The sequence below is a fragment of the Eubalaena glacialis genome, chromosome 11 (assembly GCF_028564815.1).
Source record: "Eubalaena glacialis isolate mEubGla1 chromosome 11, mEubGla1.1.hap2.+ XY, whole genome shotgun sequence".
In the NCBI taxonomy this organism is placed as follows: Eukaryota; Metazoa; Chordata; class Mammalia; order Artiodactyla; family Balaenidae; genus Eubalaena; species Eubalaena glacialis.
In genome coordinates, this window is record NC_083726.1 from 26066075 (window position 1) to 26081689 (window position 15615).

The following is a 15615-nucleotide window of genomic DNA, read 5'->3' on the forward strand; positions in this document are numbered from 1 at the left end:
TTACAGAAACAAAAAAAAATTGAACGCATAGGAAACAACAGTGTCTAAAATATAATACTCTTCATCTCTGATTTATGTAGGCCATAAATATATGGACAAGCAAGTTTCAGGAACTCTGTTTTTACTGCTGCTTCTGGGAAGTTCTTCATCTACTACATGCTTTGCTGCTCAAGATGTCCTTTCATTTCACTAGAGTGCCCCCAGGTGTGAGGGTCTGTAGTGGTGGGAGAGGTGGTAGGACTGGAGCAGTAAGAGGGGACTCATGGAGGAGAGACTGGTGGAGAGGACAGCATTCCTGGTAAAGGGATCACCATAAATGTTTTTCATTAATAAAAACAGCAACCATCGTCTAATTAGATAGATATAAGCAGAGGAAGATATCTATATTAGAAATAGTGGGGAACATAATTGGATATGATGAACGCATGATGGAGAGGCTTGAAACCAGGAAAAGGAGTTTAGATTCAATACAATTAGAAAGGGGGAACCACCATAGGTTTTTAAGATAGAGAGCTATAATCAGTGTGCTGTTTGAGAAAAATCTAAGTAGCTTTCAAGGATAGATATAAGCTATCCTAAAAACTTAGAAGCTATCTTCTAAGAATAGCTTAGAAGAAAAAGGTATTGAAAATGCAAGTCAACTAAGAGGCTATCACAATATACGACCATAATCTTATGAGGACCTGGGCTACAAAGGGGGCCAATGGGAAGAAAGAAGGATAAAATCAAGAACTGGGGGTTTCCCTGGTGGCGCAGTGGCTAAGAATCCACCTGCCAATGCAGGGGACATGGGTTCGAGCCCTGGTCTGGGAAGATCCCACATGCCACGGAGCAGCTAAGCCTGTGTGCCACAACTACTGAGCCTGTGCTCTAGAGCCTGCGAGCCACAACTACTGAAGCCCGTGCACCTAGAGCCCGTGCTCTGCAACAACAGAAGCCACTGCAATGAGAAGTCCGCACACCGCAACGAAGAGTAGCCCCCGCTCACCGCGACTAGAGAAAGCCTGCACGTGGCAACAAAGATCCAACACAGCCAAAAATAAATAAATTAAAAAAAAAAAATCAAGAAGTGTACATCTGGCCAAGGGAGGATGGTACGGCTCCTAAGAGAAGAAAAGAGAACGACAAGGAACCTTCCAGAGTATAGGTAATCTATACACTTCTAGTGAAAAAGAGAAAAGGAAGAGAAGGCAGTTGATTCTGAGGCTCCACATACTCTAAAATGGAAGGGAAGTCCCACTCTACCTTCTTAGAAATCCATAGGAATTAATTCCTGAATTACGAATTAGCTAGTTTGATATTGTCAAGTACTAAGCTTCCCCTCTTTCCCTCTCCTGCCTGCCATGAAGTTCGACTAAAGAAAAGAAGGGTGGTTAACATAAAGAAGTTTAAGGGTAATCTTAGGTATTACCAGTCATCCAACTTTGTCCGAATCCAAGTATGGAGACAGCGTGCACAGAAGCATCTCTGCTTCCCATCTACTAAAGTGCTCAGATCAATTAAGTAACCTAATGATACAGTTAAGGCCCTAGGTTAACTCATTTATTTTAATAGTGAACATAGTTATTAATTTTGTGTTTTATTAAAGTAATTATAAAATCAACATAGGACAGAGTTTAGAATCTCAAATTCACTAAATTTGAAAACACATCAATTTATTCACAACTCACTACCCATTTCAAAACAAATTTAGTAAAAAAAATCAAATAACCAATGAAAAAGTGTAATTTTGAATTCCCAATCTGATTATATACCCACTCTTTTATTGATCAAATTAATTTTGTGTCTAGAAGAAAAAGTACTATACTTACTGGTGGATCCCTAAAATTAAAACCATAAGAATTCTATACCTAAAATAAGATTTATAGTTCAAGAAAAAAGAATCCCTTACATTGAAATAACGTTTTACTCTGAAGTCAGTGCTTACCATGATCACTAAATAGAAGTTGCTTCCACTTCTGCCTTTCTGCCTCTGATGCTTTAAATCCCAGCACAGCTTTTAGTTCTTGGAGTACCCTCTTGGATTCTTCATGCTCACGCTCCTGTCTCTCTCTGTCTTCTTGAGACAAGTAATAAAAATCATCCTTTCTGAAATCACTGTCCATATCAATATCATCTACATAAGCTTCTAACTCCTGAAAATGAAGAAAAGAAAAAGCACTGTACTTCAAGAGGACAATTTTCTAGTAGCATTCACTTACCTGCACCTATTGATCTCCAAGATTAAAAAAAATGAGGACTCCTGGCACAGGTCATTAAAGCACAGTTGGGCGAACAAAGCAAACATAGATAAATTGAAATCTTAAAAAAACTTACCTGATACGAAAAAGGGTTGTGGATAAGAAGTTTAACAACTTCGATTGTTATTTTTCTACTCTGATACCATTCTACAGATCTATTCAAGATTACAGCTTTAGCTTTGTCAAAACCAATCAAAATTAGCAGGGCTGGTGGTCTGGGGAGGTGGTCAGGTATGTTAGTCTTCTTTGGTAGACATTTGTGGTTCTTTCTGACTTCCCAGGAAGTTTGAACACTATTGCTAGGATTGGGGAACACCTCATCTTATGGTTCTCCTTATCTCGAAGGGAGAGGGTAGGATCCTGGCTTACTCAGCTTCCCTTGCAGTTATGGTTAAGGAAAATGAGTTGAGATCCTCTAATTGGGTGTACCTGGATCAGATCTGATTCAGAAGTTTGTTATAAAAGAAATAGGCATACTACCAAATGTAAAATAGATAGCTAGTGGGAAGCAGCCGCATAGCACAAGGAGATCAGCTTGGTGCTTTGTGACCACCTAGAGGGGTGGGATAGGGAGGGTGGGAGGGAGATGCAAGAGGGAGGAGATATGGGGATATATGTATATGTATAGCTGATTCACTTTGTTGTAAAGCAGAAACTAACACATCATTGTAAAGCAATTATACTCCAATAAAGATGTTAAAAAAAAAAGAAAGAAGTAGGCATTTTGAGGAATCCATTCCGGCAAGGATGGTGGCAGATCAAGTTTCCAGAGGTAGAGGTTCTGAAGATAGTTTCCATTATTCAACATTGATGGAGCAAGTGGCAACATCTGCACCCAGTGACTTAGCAGTGATGTTGCCACTGGAACAGTTCTTTTGAGTGATTTTGGCTGTTTACCCCAGCCTGCTTCAAGCCTGATTATCTGGACCTCTGAAATATTCTGTCAGCTATGTAGTGTTTTTAAACAAATTTCTTGTAGGTTAAACTAAGTAGGGTTGGTCTCCCTTTGCAATTAAGAATACTGAATAGACAGTATGACCTAAGGAAAAGAAGCCTTCTTCAGAATGAGCAATCTGTTGTCAACATCCAACACAATCATTTTAAAAAGTGTTTTATAAAGGGTATAACATACATACATGCAGCCAAATGCACAAATCTTAAATGTATAGGATTTTTACATAGGCACAGGTACGGGTAAACCACCACTCTGATCAAGATAAAAACATTTCCAGCATCCCAGAAGGTACCTTTGCTAATGCACTAATTTTTAATGCATTTCATCACTTTTGAGTATTTAAAAAATGGACAATTAGATATAAACAGGAAAATGTGTGGGTAGATTCAATGGATCCAAATTCAAGGCACTAAGAACTAATGATATGATATAAATTCAATACATCGTATTGTGATTTTGAAGTTCATTAGAAATATAAATTCAACAACTTACATGAACTTATCCATGTCACTTACAGAGAAAGGTAGGTAAGTTATGTACGTGAAACTCTTTAGGGGAAAAAAAAGCAATTTTCACCCTTACCTGCTCCTCAGGGATTGGATCCTTGTCTGCAATGTGTAGAGGAGGCTGCATCAAAGGTACCACAGTACAGTGTGGGTTTTCACATGCCATTTCAGGTTTGCCTTAAAAAGAAACACAGAAATGAGTGAAACAAGAGTAATATCTATAGATTTACAATTTAAGTTAAACTCTTGGAGAAGAAAAACCTGTTTTTTCTCTCCCTTTTTCACCTTACCATAGTATCTGGCACACAGTAGGTACTCTAAATACGCACTGAACAATCAACTTTGTTCATGGCACAGAAACAGGCTCAAGACAGACCCACTGTTCCCTACAAAAAACAAACTTTGATCTTGCACTTCGCTTATACTATTTTTATTCTCAGGAGAAGTTAGGATTGGAAATGAGTTTCACAAGTAAATAGATTGAAAAGATCACCCAGGTGAGCTTAACTTTAATTATTTAAAATTGGTGTTTGGCATCTAATCTCGGGGTTACTTAGCCTCATGTCCAGCTCTCTATCTTTTATCATTATCTCTCTACTTTCAAGAAGCAGGGGTTAAGCCTCTAGGTTTTTACCTTTCAAGAGTAATGATAGATACATGGTTGGGAACAGAGTTGGGGGGACTCTCGGCTGTCATGGGCTGGTGTGGTCAAAGCAAGCTAGGCTGGGGTGGGAAGAACCTTCAATAGGTGTGAATCAGCAGAAATGTGACTTAGCCCACAGCAGCAGGTGATTGGTTACATACAAAGGATTGAGTAAATAAGTAAATATATTGAAACTAATGACAGCCAAGCTTCTCATAATCACAAAAGGGAGGAACAAATATAGAGGGGGGAAGGCCAGAATAAACTATGTGGTATTAGAATTGAATTGGAGGTATTGGTATGAACTCATGGTTTACAACATATATGGATAGACAGATACAGAAATAGAGATGGAGTGTATACATGTATATACGCAGATGTATTTCACAGCTCTGTACACTGAGAAGTGGTAAAAGAAGTAACATCCCAGTGGCTCTGAGCATAGATCTTGGTTTCTAAATGTTATTTTCCATTAAAAGGAATGAGGGCTTCTTGGAGACAAGGCTGATGTTATGGCTGGAGGCAGGGAAAGTATGAGACAAAGTAAAGAAGTGCTCAAAGAATGATGGTGACACGAATCACCTTGAATGGGCTCCCTCTGGTCAAACTTTGGACAACCTGGGCAACAATACAATATAAAAGTAACAAACTACGATCTACTGAATAAAATAAGAATCCATATATCCACATTGATATAAATAAGTAAATAAGTGGAAAGGGGGGGGATGCTTAACCTTATAATAGAGTGTCAACTAGTAAGTGTAAATGGAAAATGGAAGTAGAAAATTACCATTTGGCAACCATCACAGTAATATCCAATTCAAGCAAGAACTATCAATGGATGCTAAAACTAGTGGGTGAAAAAATTTTAAGCTAATTTATTTTATTCGCTCATAAAATTCATTTTTGTATATACAATTTTATGAGTTTAGACAAATTAGAGTCATGTAATCACCTCTACCACCACAATCATGATACAGAATAGTTCTATCATGTCAAAACATTTACTTATGCTGCCTCTTTATACCCTATTCCTCCCTCCATATCCAACTCCTAGTAACCATTGATATGTTTCCTGTTCCTATTAAATTTTAACATTTTCAGCATGTCATATAAATGGAATCATACAGTATGTAGTGATTTGAGTCTGGCCTCTTCTGATTAGCATAGTGAATCTTCCATCTTATTAATGTAACAGTAGTTCACTTCTTTTTTATTTCTGAGTAGTATTCCATCGTATGGGTGGATATAATGGCTTACCTATTCATCAGCTGAAGGAGCCTTGGGCTATTTCCTGATTTTGATGGCATACTATGGGTATGTAAAAGAATGTCTGTTTTTCAAAAATGTGAACAGAAGTATTTAGGGGTAATGGGGTTTCATGTCTGTATCTTACTCTCAAATGGTTCAGAATAATACCACCAAAAGAATTTATAGACAGATACACAGAGAGATAAAGCAAATGTGGTAGAATGTCAGCAACTGGGGAATCTGGATGAACAGTACTTAGAATTATTATTCTCGTGATATTCCTATAATTTTGAAATAACTAAAAAAAATAAGATATGGCTAACTAAAAGCACCTGCTTCTTAAAAAAATTCAAACGAACAGTTTTATTTCAAGTTGTGTAGCCAAGGCTACTATGGGCATTTTAGTGAGAAAAGTTTGTGAATACTTGTATCTTACTTCATGTCATTATCACCTATGAGCAAAAGCCACATATACAGAGGATATCATGAAATGGCTTAGCATCTGCCCAATGATTTGGAGACAATTTTAACAATCATGTTTGACTGACTAAGATTCAACATCTCAGAGTATGCTAAGGGAGGGGTGAATGAGATGCATCTTTTAACACCCAGTGGTCTTCTGAGTGTTTCTATTTATGGAAAATATACTTAAAAGCTCTAGAGTCATATCAAAAAGTTTAATATGTATAAATATTTGCACATATTAAAAATTCTTGGCATATTTATCCTTTGGAGAAAGAATTATTCACCATTTACATTTGAGATATAAAGGAAATCTATTGGTAGTATATCGGTAATTAGCTTGTTAACATTTCCTTTGAGAAAAGTTAATACTTTTACTATCTACGGACTTTCTCAGTTTGTTTAAGACATTAAACAAAGTATTACAGATCTAGCTGTAAACAAAACAATGACTAACAGGATGATAAAGCATTACTCACCTTTGGCAGCAATACAATTTCTATACATAAATCTGATTAACCTCATAATAAGGTTCCAAGGGATAAACATGGTATTGACTTGTAGCATAAGTTTAAAGATTAATATGTCAGCCATTTACAATGGAATTAGTGAAATTAGTAAAAACAAGTATAAAATCTGGGTCCAAAGGAAAGCAGTTTTGCCGAAAGTTTCAAGACTGCCTTTTTACCTAGCAGTACAAGGCACTCTGATGCTCCTATTAAATAACGGCACATTTTTATACATTTTCTTTTTTTTTTAACATCTTTATTGGAGTATAATTGCTTTACAATGGTGTGTTAGTCTCTGATGTATAACAAAGTGAATCACCTATATGCATACGTATATCCCCATATCCCCTCCCTCTTGCGTCTCCCTCCCACCCTCCTTTTCCACCCCTGTAGGTGGTCGCAAAGCACCGAGCTGATCTCCCTGTGCTATGCAGCTGCTTCCCACTAGCTATCTCTTTTACATTTGGAAGTGTATATATGTCAATGTTACTCTCTCACCTCGTCCCAGCTTACCCTGCCCCCTCCTCGTGTCCTCAAGTCCATTCTCTACGTCTGTGTCTTTATTCCTGTCCTGCCCCTAGGTTCATCAGAACCTTTTTTTTTTTTAGATTCCACATATATGTGTTAGCATACGGTATTTGTTTTTCTCTTTTTGACTTACTTCACTCTGTATGACAGACTCTAGGTCCATCCACCTCACTACAAATAACTCAATTTCGTTTCTTTTCATGGCTGAGGAATATTTCATTGTATGTATGTGCCACATCTTCTTTATCCATTCATCTGTCAATGGACACTTAGGTTGTTTCCATGTCCTGGCTATTGTAAATAGTGCTGCAATGAACACTGTGGTACATGACTCTTTTTAAATTATGGTTTTCTCAGGGTATATGCCCAGTGGTGGGATTGCTGGGTTGTATGGTAGTTCTATTTTTAGCTTTTTCAGGAACCTCCCTACTGTTCTCCATAGTGGCTGTATCAATTTACATTCCCACCAACAGACAGCACTTAATACATTTTAGATCCAATAATAATAACAAATATGCAGTACCAGCCAACATAGCATTTGTATACTATTTTTAAATGACTGAAGTATTTTATCTTAAAAGTAAACTCAATTTCCGGCCCCTGACTACCAAACTCATTATTACCCTAACTGGAAAAGAGTTTCTGGAAGTCCTAATAATGGAATAACACTATTAAAATCTATTTGTTTAATTAAATTTTTTAAAAAGGAGGTATATGATTCAGGGAACTTTCAAAGCATATTCATTTTTTATTTACAAAAATAAGAGCCAAGGCTTTATGTTCAGTGTCAATTTGTACATATAAATTTAACTTTTTTTTTTAGTAAACTAGGTAATTTTGTCAAGTCAGTTTCATCAAATAGATAAGAAGTACACCTAATAAAATCTTACCAGAGAAGAATAAGCATATCTGATAAGGGTACGCAAAAGAACTCTCTCATAGGTACCTTTTTTATCTGTATTTCTTCGTAGCAACTTGTCCACTTGAGAAATGGCCTCTTCCCAGCAACTGTTGCTCGCTTGAACATGGGGTTGAATCAACTTTAATTTCTGTTCTAGGATTTGATAAGCTTCTGACACTAGTTCTTGTGTTTCTCTAGTACAAACAAGCTTTTCAAGTTCATCTTCAAAAATTATTACCCTGAGTAATAAAGAAAAACAGCAACAGATTTCTAAACTACGAACTGAAACGTATAATTCACAAGGTTGATTTAAGAAATAAGTTTATAAGATGAAAAAAGCTCTGGACATGGAAGGTGGTGATGGTTGCACAACAATATATATGTACTTAATGCCACTTAACTGTACGCTTAAAAATGGTTAAACGGTAAATTTTATGTTATGTGCATTTTACCACAATTTTAAAAAAAGCTTATGAAGAGTATTCATACATTTATTCAACAAGTATTTCTTGCATACATACCAGGCATTTTACAAACTGAAAGGATAAATTAAACCCATTTCCTACTTATAAGAAACTTATACCAAATCAGGGGAATTATACATATACAATACAATATCATAAAAAATTAAAATTAACATTTTATTTCCATTCCAAATTAGGTCTAGAGAGTTGAAGAAACTTGCCCAGGTCATAGAGCTGGTAAGCTGTGAAGCTGGGCTAAATCCAAGCACAAAATGACTGAGAGATAAAGACAGGCTTATAAGAATTCAGAAGAGGGGGAAGTTACTACCAGCTATGGGTACAGACAGGGAACAGCTAAGGAAGAGGTACTTCTGAGGCAGCACTGAAGGATGGATAAAATCAGAGCATGTACAGAAGACGAGGAAAGTCATTGTAGATGGTACATGGGGAAAGGCATTTATACAGTTTGGCGGGACTGAAGGAAAGAAGTGAGAAATAAAGACAGAAAGCAGCCTGTAGTCAGGTTATGGCAAACCCTTTCTGTAGAATGTTTTATACAGACTTTAGTCTAAGCTGTTATAGTCCAAAACCAGTGAAAATTTTCAGATAAGTAAGAAAGCATATATATGCCTCAGAAACATTAATCTTGCACTCTAGAGGCCAGGAGAACAGTTAAAGGGTTAATGTCCTAGGGTAGGCAAGTGAGAGTGGGAATAGCAAAGGGGACAAGCGAGAGGGAGGGATGAAACACAAAATTTTTTAGATAACACTTTTAAAAGTTGTGTGTGGCAGTGCTAAAGAGCAAATCAGATATGATGGTTTGTGACTGGTTTGCTCTCTAGTGAAAGTATTTTGAAAGGTGACATGTAGTAGCATACATAGAATATTTCATTTTTAAATAGGAAACATACTTACCATGCATCATTCATAATCCCTGACCAAGGTACAAAGCCCTTCTTTATCATTTTCATGTCCATCCAGTGTAGCACTCCTCCTTCTCGAGCCACCTTCCCTCACGCTAATGCATTCCCTTACGCCCTGTATATTTCTGATTCTATTGCCAAACATTAATTCTTTATAGACCCTGGCTTTGCCTAACACAGCCTTTCCACTGAAATCTTTTTTTCCTCTCATGATGATCCAACTTTTGCCACCCACTCAAGTGGAGATTGCCTTATCTCCCATATTTCCTGTGGGAGACAGGGTTTTCTTAGAACGGCAGCAACAGACCACTGGAACATCCCTGCCTCACAGTTTCTTAGTTTTTCCCTATGCTGTAATCTTTACATCAAACTTATATACCTATCTCAGACCTTGAACTGATGGGTAAAAACTTCTCTTCTTAAAATGTCTTTCTGACCTTAATTTCCTATCCTTGTACATCACCTCCTTCTTCACTCCAGTAAATCAGCTTTTTGATTTTACTGAGACTTCAAGTCCTTTTGGCCCATTTTCTTATCTTAGAAAATCAATTGCTGCCCTCCCCCTTCTACTTCTTGCCTGGTATCCAGGGTCAAGTACATCAACTACAATCTTCTCAACTCATTAAATTCCTATGACCTTCCCCTGACTACAATACAACATGAACCCAATCATTCATTTGATCCAGTCCTATACTATGAGTATCTGTTACAGAAAAATTTCACTGAAATGACTAGACCCTACATTTCACCAAGGTGGAGTATCAAAGTAGAAGATCAACAAATATTAACTATGGATTCTACATTTTTATTATTCAACTGGGGCCAAAAAACTTGTTCTATGCTATAGAAAAATGTCCAAACCTGCTCTGATTTATTCAGAAAAACAGCAATATTTTTCTCATCGACTGTATGTAATAATACTTCTCTGCTTTTGTCCTATCTTTCTAGGTTTTCTGTTGACATCAGGTAAAGTAAAAACTATTAAATGGCTCCCCCAAATTACAGTACTTACAAATCACATTTGTACCTTTAAACCATCGTTTAGGCTGCATGTCTCAATTTTGCTGCTGCTTTTTAGCTAGGACATAAGCCAACAACCACAATGGCACAAGACTGAAGCTTGCTAATCATGGGGACATTTCCTTATATGGCTTCTAAACTTACTCATTCAGTAATGCTTTCAGATGGAGCTGCAAGCTGCGTACTGCTGTGTGAACATGATTCAGTTCTCTTGACTTCTGCTGAGTTTTGGATAAACGCTGGGGTACTGACTGGTGCTGAGTTTCAAAGTACCGATAGAACTCATAGCTGCGCTTAAGCTCTTCCAAACAGGCAGAATGAGCATGAGGTAGACCTTGAGTCACATCAGATAAAATATGATGAGGCAAAAGTGCTGGAGTAAGTAAGGGCCCAGGAGGTGAATTAGCCGTAGAAAGTAACAGGGCTAACCGCCTGAAGAACTCTGAACTCTGTGCCACCCAGAGTTGGAACAAAACCTAAAAAAAAAAAAAAAAAAAAAGAAAAAAGGACTAGATCAATAAAAAATATTGGTCAACATTCAAAACAAACTACAGATTTGTTTATCTTAACTTCTGGTTTAAACTTTTCACTTTATTCTAAGTAATGAATATAGCTGAGTTTGAACTAACTCTAAGAGTAGCCAAGAATGTTAACGTCAAATTATATAGTCATGGCACATAGGAACTTCTGATCATAATATAGCAGCTAATACCAGTATATAATTTAGTACAGTTCTGTCCTAAAAGAGAAATGCTGATGGAATGAGACACAGCTAATTAGAAATGAATGTTCTTTGATGAATTATTTAAAAAATGTACACAAAGGAGAAAAGGAGACAGCAGGAATGACGGACCTACGTAAGTCCAAAGAAACAACTCATTGATGGAGCCAGAGTTTGGGCTTCAAACTATACCATTATTTTGGCCTAGGAAATAGCTAAGAAAAAACATAAAAATCAGTCCCAGAGTGATCATACTCAGGAATGTCTAGCATGAGAAACTACAACACTCATTCTCGTAAGACACACCCTGAGTCTGGTGGCAAAGGATTCCTCCAGATAGTACTATTCAAGAGGACAATATCAAACAAACAAATACAATCTAGTATGAACAGGAGTTAGCAGACAATAAAAAGAGGATAATTTACCACTCTGGATAATTTAGATTCTAATTTTTTATAACCATGAAAATGGACATTATTTAAACTGTTTTATTAAATGAATTTTAAAATTATGCAAATAATGAATTAAGATAATTTAATGTAAACCTATTTTACTTTTAACTCATTTTTTTTTTTAATGAGCAAGGCCAAAATTCTAAATCACTGAAGATACACTATCTAGGGATTCTTAAATATAAATACAAGGTATCTCACAAGTCTTCTTATGTAACCATTAAATTTTGTTACTAAAATGATTTTCTTTATCCTTTATTTTTTCATTCACCAAATATTTCTTGAGCACCTATGATGTGCCAGGCAGTACTCTAGGTGCTGATAATATAGCAGAGAACAAAAGTGAAAAATATCCTTGCCCTGATGAAGCTTATATTCAAGTAGGGGGAGTAATAGATATTAACAAGTAAAATAAGTTTCTTGTCTGATGGGTATGGGGAAAATACAGCAGAGAAGGGGAACAGCAAATGTGTGTTTGTGTGTGTATATGTGAGGGGAAGAAGAGGGAGAGAGAAGCAAAGGGAAGGAGGGGTGGCTAGGAGGGTCTCTAAATTCATCTGAAGGAACTGAGCCACCATGAGGAAAGAGTTCCAGGGAGTAGGAGGTTCAAGTGCAAAGTCCTGTAGTAGGAGTATACTTGGCACATCTGAGGAACAGCTAGGTCCATGCGGCTGGGACATAGTAAGCAAGGGGGAGCATGGTAAGTGATGAAGTTACTGAAGTAACTCTGGTTTTTACTCTAAGAGAAATGGGGAACCACTGAAGGATTCTAAGCAGAAGAGTAATATTATCTGAGTTAAGCTTTAACAAGATCATTCTGTGTTGAGAGATCATAGGGAGGTGAGCACAAGTGAAGACAGTTAGGAGGTTACTGCAATAATCCAGGTGGGAGTTAACATGGTAGCTCGTACCATAGTGGTTCGTGGTAAGAGGTAAGCAGCGGTGAGACAACTGACAGAATCTCTTGACAGACTGTTTATGAGTAAAGATGTTAACAAGGATGATTCCAGAGTTTCAGACCACAGCAATTAAAAAATCAAGTTGGCATAGCTTACTGCCATTTTAAAAAAGACAAATTTATTATCTAATCACTGCCACATTATACAATTAAACCAAAACTCAGAAATACACATTTTTTTGTTTGTTCTTTGAATAAGGGAAGCCGCTCTGGATGAGGGGATAACCATAGTTCATGGGCAATTAGGAAATTTTGATTTAAAGCATTTTCAGGGAATTCCCTGACAGCCCAGTGGTTAGGACTCGGTGCTTTCACTGCCATGGCCCGGGTTCGATCCCTGGTCGGGGAACTAAGATCCTGCAAGCCGCGCAGTATGGCAAAAAAAAAAAAAAAAAAAAAAAAAGTATTTTCACAAAATGCAGATTTGTTTTTTAAAGCAGGAAATACACTCTTTATAATAATAATAATTTTATAAAAAAACTAGTTAAAGTTTTAAACTAAGAAAAAAAGAGGGATAAGGACTCTGTACTAGATATTTCACATGTCTCTCCTCAGGATGCAATTCCTAAGTTCTCCTGAGGGAAGATATGTGAACAATTAAAAAAAAAACAACCCCAAAACGTATTTTCTTTAGAGAACACAATGAAGATTACAAAGGAAAACAAGAGGCCCCGATTTATTTGTAAACCATCTTTCACTACATTTTTAAAAAAGCTTTAGTTAGTGTTGCTCTTTTGAGAAAGAATTTTAAAATTTAACTTACAAAATCCATTTTAAAATTCTTTATCTGGATATAATGCCAACTGTACAAGGTGGCACTACACAGTTTTTGAACATTACAGGTATTTTCAGCAGTTTATAAACTCTGTAAATCTCAAGATAGGCTTCTTTTGGAGTCCGATATTCCTGGTAACAATGCAACACAATCATCAAGTTTAGTTATAGATTAGTTATATGTCAAAATAAAGCAGAATTAAAATACTAAAGTTTGTCTGACTTGTAAAATAATATGGGTGAGCAAAAAGGATCCAGCTACAACCAGTACCATTGGTGGTGGAGTAGAGAGATAACAAGTGAACAAGTCCCACAGTTTAGAGTAGGTCATGTCAGATGCAATTTAAAAAATCAGCTAACGTTTATTAATCACTTACTCTCTCCCAGGTATTGGACTGGCAAATATTTAATCCTTTAGTGATCAGCATTATGGTTATCTCATTTTATGAACGCAGAAACAATGACTTGCTCAAGACCATACTAGCAGTCAGGTGAGAGTCAAACCTAGAAAGTCTGACTCCAGGAGGCCCACTGTTTCTTTTTGCTGCCTGTACTTGGGCCAAAATATAATCCAGGATTTAACAAGCTTTTTAAAAAGCATAAAGAAATAGGGAAATCACTGAGACATCTTGATGAGTAAACAAAAAAATAAGTTAAAAGGGAAATTAAGAAATATGACCATAATTCTTTCTCCAAATCCTTCTTAAAGAGTAACAGCTATTACCATTTTGGGTTAACCATTATACAACAAGCCCTGTTGTAGGTGTTTTGTATGTTTTCTCATTTAATCTAACACCTTGTAGGGCAGGTATGGTAACCCCTTTTTACACATTAGGTAAGTTCAAAGAACAACTCACTCAAGGTCAAATGACTATAGTCAGTGTCAGGGCTAAAACATAAACCCATGTCTGCTCAATTCCAAAGTCCCTGCTTTTTCATCATTAAGAATCTCCCAAATTGTTCTTTGAAAATAACTTTATTTCCATCATAGAGTAAAGCATGGTCATGGTATTGAATTGGGAAGTAAATGGAATTACCTATAGTGCAACCACACTAAAGAGTAGCTATTGGTATATTAGTATTTTCTCATGGTCTTTTTCTAAACACAGAGTTACTAAATATATATTTATGTATCCTGATTGTTTCACTGGTTTCTCCAAGTTTTTACAAAATCTTCATAAGCAAGTTGTAGCTGGTATACAATGGTTCACCATGTTGGACTTAGTGTAATTCATGCAATTACAATTCATGTATTCCTCTACTGCTGCACATTTAGGCTGTGTTCCATTTTTCACTATCATAAGCAAAGCTAATAAGCAACCAGGTATATAAAGCTTTAATATATTTGAAATCATTTCCTTAAGAAAGATTTGCAGAAGTGGAATTACTGATTTAAAGCATATATCATTTTTAAGGCACTTTAAATGTCAAACTGCATTCTGAAACAAACTTTAGGGAACTAAGGAAACCAGTAAGAAAACTATTGTAGCAGCCTCAGTAAGAATGATGGCAGCTGGGACTAGAATGGTGGGAAATGACATGAAAAAAAGTGAATGAGTTTAAAATGTATTTTGAAGGTGGAACCAACACAAAAATCTACTCATAGCTTATACGTGAAGGGTAAAAAGAGGGATAAGGAGGATAGTGCCCAGGTTTCTAGCTTAATAAGTTGTATGATGCCATTTATTAAGATGGGTTAGAATGAGGTTAAAAATAAATCAAGGCAAATTTCAAGTAACTGGAAAGAAAAACAAACAGGAGAACTAGAACTTTTATGTGGATCTGAAAATTTTAAAGATGTAAAAGTTTATACGGTCTCAAAACAAAATGAATCTTGAAAAATATGCTGTTAACTACACTTGCACTGATTTCCATGGTATCAAGTGAAGTTTAAAGGCTAGAAATAAAAAAATATCTAAGTGGAGTTTGCTAAATACTGAAAAGGAATTTAAAGACATTTGGCTTGACTTTTTAAAAATACTACTGGAATCTTTCAATGCATACAGTTAGTTTTTGTAAGATGCTTTAACTTATGTTTTTTCATGTTATTTTTTTCTACTACTAACTCCAAAGCAGTTTATTAAATGAATGTACCATAAATCTCATTACCAATCTCAAATCACTGAACTTTTAACTCATTTTGAAGATTTGCTGCTGTAGTAATATTATGAACATATATCTTTGATTACTTCCTGAGATGAATCTGTGAGCTTAAAATTGCTGGCGTAAAGGGTACATACCTTTGTGAAGACTGGTATTCACAGCTAAAGTGAAGCAGTTTATACTTTGACCACTGGTGTGAGGTCTC

The 15615-nt window shown here is 36.3% G+C and overlaps 1 protein-coding gene across 10 annotated transcripts in view; it reads right to left on the minus strand.

The window, feature by feature from the left end:
- Positions 1–15615, minus strand: part of VEZT (vezatin, adherens junctions transmembrane protein) — a 108150-nt gene that overhangs the window by 38440 nt on the left and 54095 nt on the right. For all 10 annotated transcript variants that reach the window (XM_061206492.1, XM_061206489.1, XM_061206487.1 and 7 more), the window contains 4 exons: positions 10547–10878; positions 8041–8234; positions 3778–3878; positions 1928–2135 (listed from right to left, as the gene is read on the minus strand). In XM_061206492.1, the coding sequence (XP_061062475.1) occupies positions 1928–2135; positions 3778–3878; positions 8041–8234; positions 10547–10878 (835 nt within the window). The remainder of the gene's footprint in view (positions 1–1927; positions 2136–3777; positions 3879–8040; positions 8235–10546; positions 10879–15615) is intronic.